Source organism: Electrona antarctica, assembly GCF_951216825.1.
Source record: "Electrona antarctica genome assembly, chromosome: 21".
Classification (NCBI taxonomy): domain Eukaryota; kingdom Metazoa; phylum Chordata; class Actinopteri; order Myctophiformes; family Myctophidae; genus Electrona; species Electrona antarctica.
The window spans coordinates 4089131-4090532 of NC_136802.1; the positions used below are offsets into that span (position 1 = coordinate 4089131).

The 1402-nt window shown below is 43.3% G+C and overlaps 1 protein-coding gene across 1 annotated transcript in view; it reads right to left on the reverse strand.

Moving 5' to 3' along the window:
* The window catches only part of mcm2 (minichromosome maintenance complex component 2), a 50140-nt gene extending 49007 nt beyond the window's left edge, over positions 1-1133 (reverse strand). Inside the window, exon 1 of the mRNA XM_079491451.1 lies at positions 1019-1133. Within this exon, the coding sequence (XP_079347577.1) occupies positions 1019-1024 (6 nt within the window). The 5' untranslated portion in view covers positions 1025-1133. The remainder of the gene's footprint in view (positions 1-1018) is intronic.
* Positions 1134-1402: the final 269 nt, after the last annotated feature.

Sequence of the window (1402 nt, forward strand, 5' to 3'; positions counted from 1 at the left end):
TAACACACACACACACACACACACACACACACACACACACACACACACACACACACACACACACACACACACACACACACACACACACACACACACACTAATCAATAAAACAAACTAAGCCACACATCCAGAAATGAACCGATACTGTTGCAATCAATCAAATACAGTACAAATACATTATGGTGAAGGCAGTGTGCAACTCTCAGACAAGCTAAAACAAGTACCTTGTGCAGCCAGCGCCACACACACACACACACACACTATTTACCATGTGCATTGTATACTCACTGACAGTGCTTTCCATCTAGTGATTAATTATATCGACTTTGTTTAAATCCACTCTGGATATTAAGGAGCATTAGCCTATTAATGACTCAAGTTTCTTTATTAGGGGAAAAATACCCCTTGAGAAGAGAAGAGTAGCATCTCGTTTTCGATGTCACAATCATTATTGTACATGTGAACAATAAGACAGAACAAATCACATACCACATACACGGACAACAAGACATATGACTAAACATTGCAAACCTTCACAGCCTCATCATTACAGCACAGAATCCAATTATAGAACACATGTTGCATCTGACGAATGCCCATAATACTGTCTAGAGATTATAAATTAATAGACATTCAACGGTGTTTCTTTGTTGTGACGGACACACATGTGCTTTGAACCCTGCAGGCTAGCGGGGGGGGGCATAAAGTCCATAGAGTAGCCGATCTACAAGCTCACAAAGTCACAAAACGAGATCTGCTGTAGTTTTGCTAAAGAGTAAAGACTGGGTGCAACAGTGAGATATCTGAGATCCCAACAACAGTTGTAACTCAGTCATTACAGAGACTAGACTTTAGAGGATTTTTGAAGTTGTTAAATGTCAAATATCCCGACAGTACAAACTAAATATGACTTCATGTAATGTTACATAAGCATAAAACAGTGTTATAAATGCACACGGATGTGTGTGTGTGTCATATTTGTACATTAAAAGGGTGTTTTTCAGTAATATTTACTCACCGCCATGCTTTCAGCTCTGTTCTGATTCTCTGCTCAGCACAAACTGTCTTTTCCGGCGTCGGCTCACTTTTCGCGCGAGAACGATCACGTGACGCCCGAAGCCCGCGAAATCTCATGAATATTCAACGAGGTTTGGGCGGCAACCATAACGCGAGGCGGCGTTTCGATTGGACGACGGGGACGTCTTTCAAGGTTGCTCCACTCCCGTACGTATGGGGGCGGGGCCGTGTGTGTTGCAGGATCAGCCAGCCAATCACACGCTGTCCTCTCGTGTTTAAGGGTGGAGTTTCTTTCCCGGGAAAAAAAGATGCTGTCCAATCCATGGCTGTCTCTGCTGCTCGCCTCAGAGGAGACACTAGCACCGACTGCTGGTTCGTTTAATAA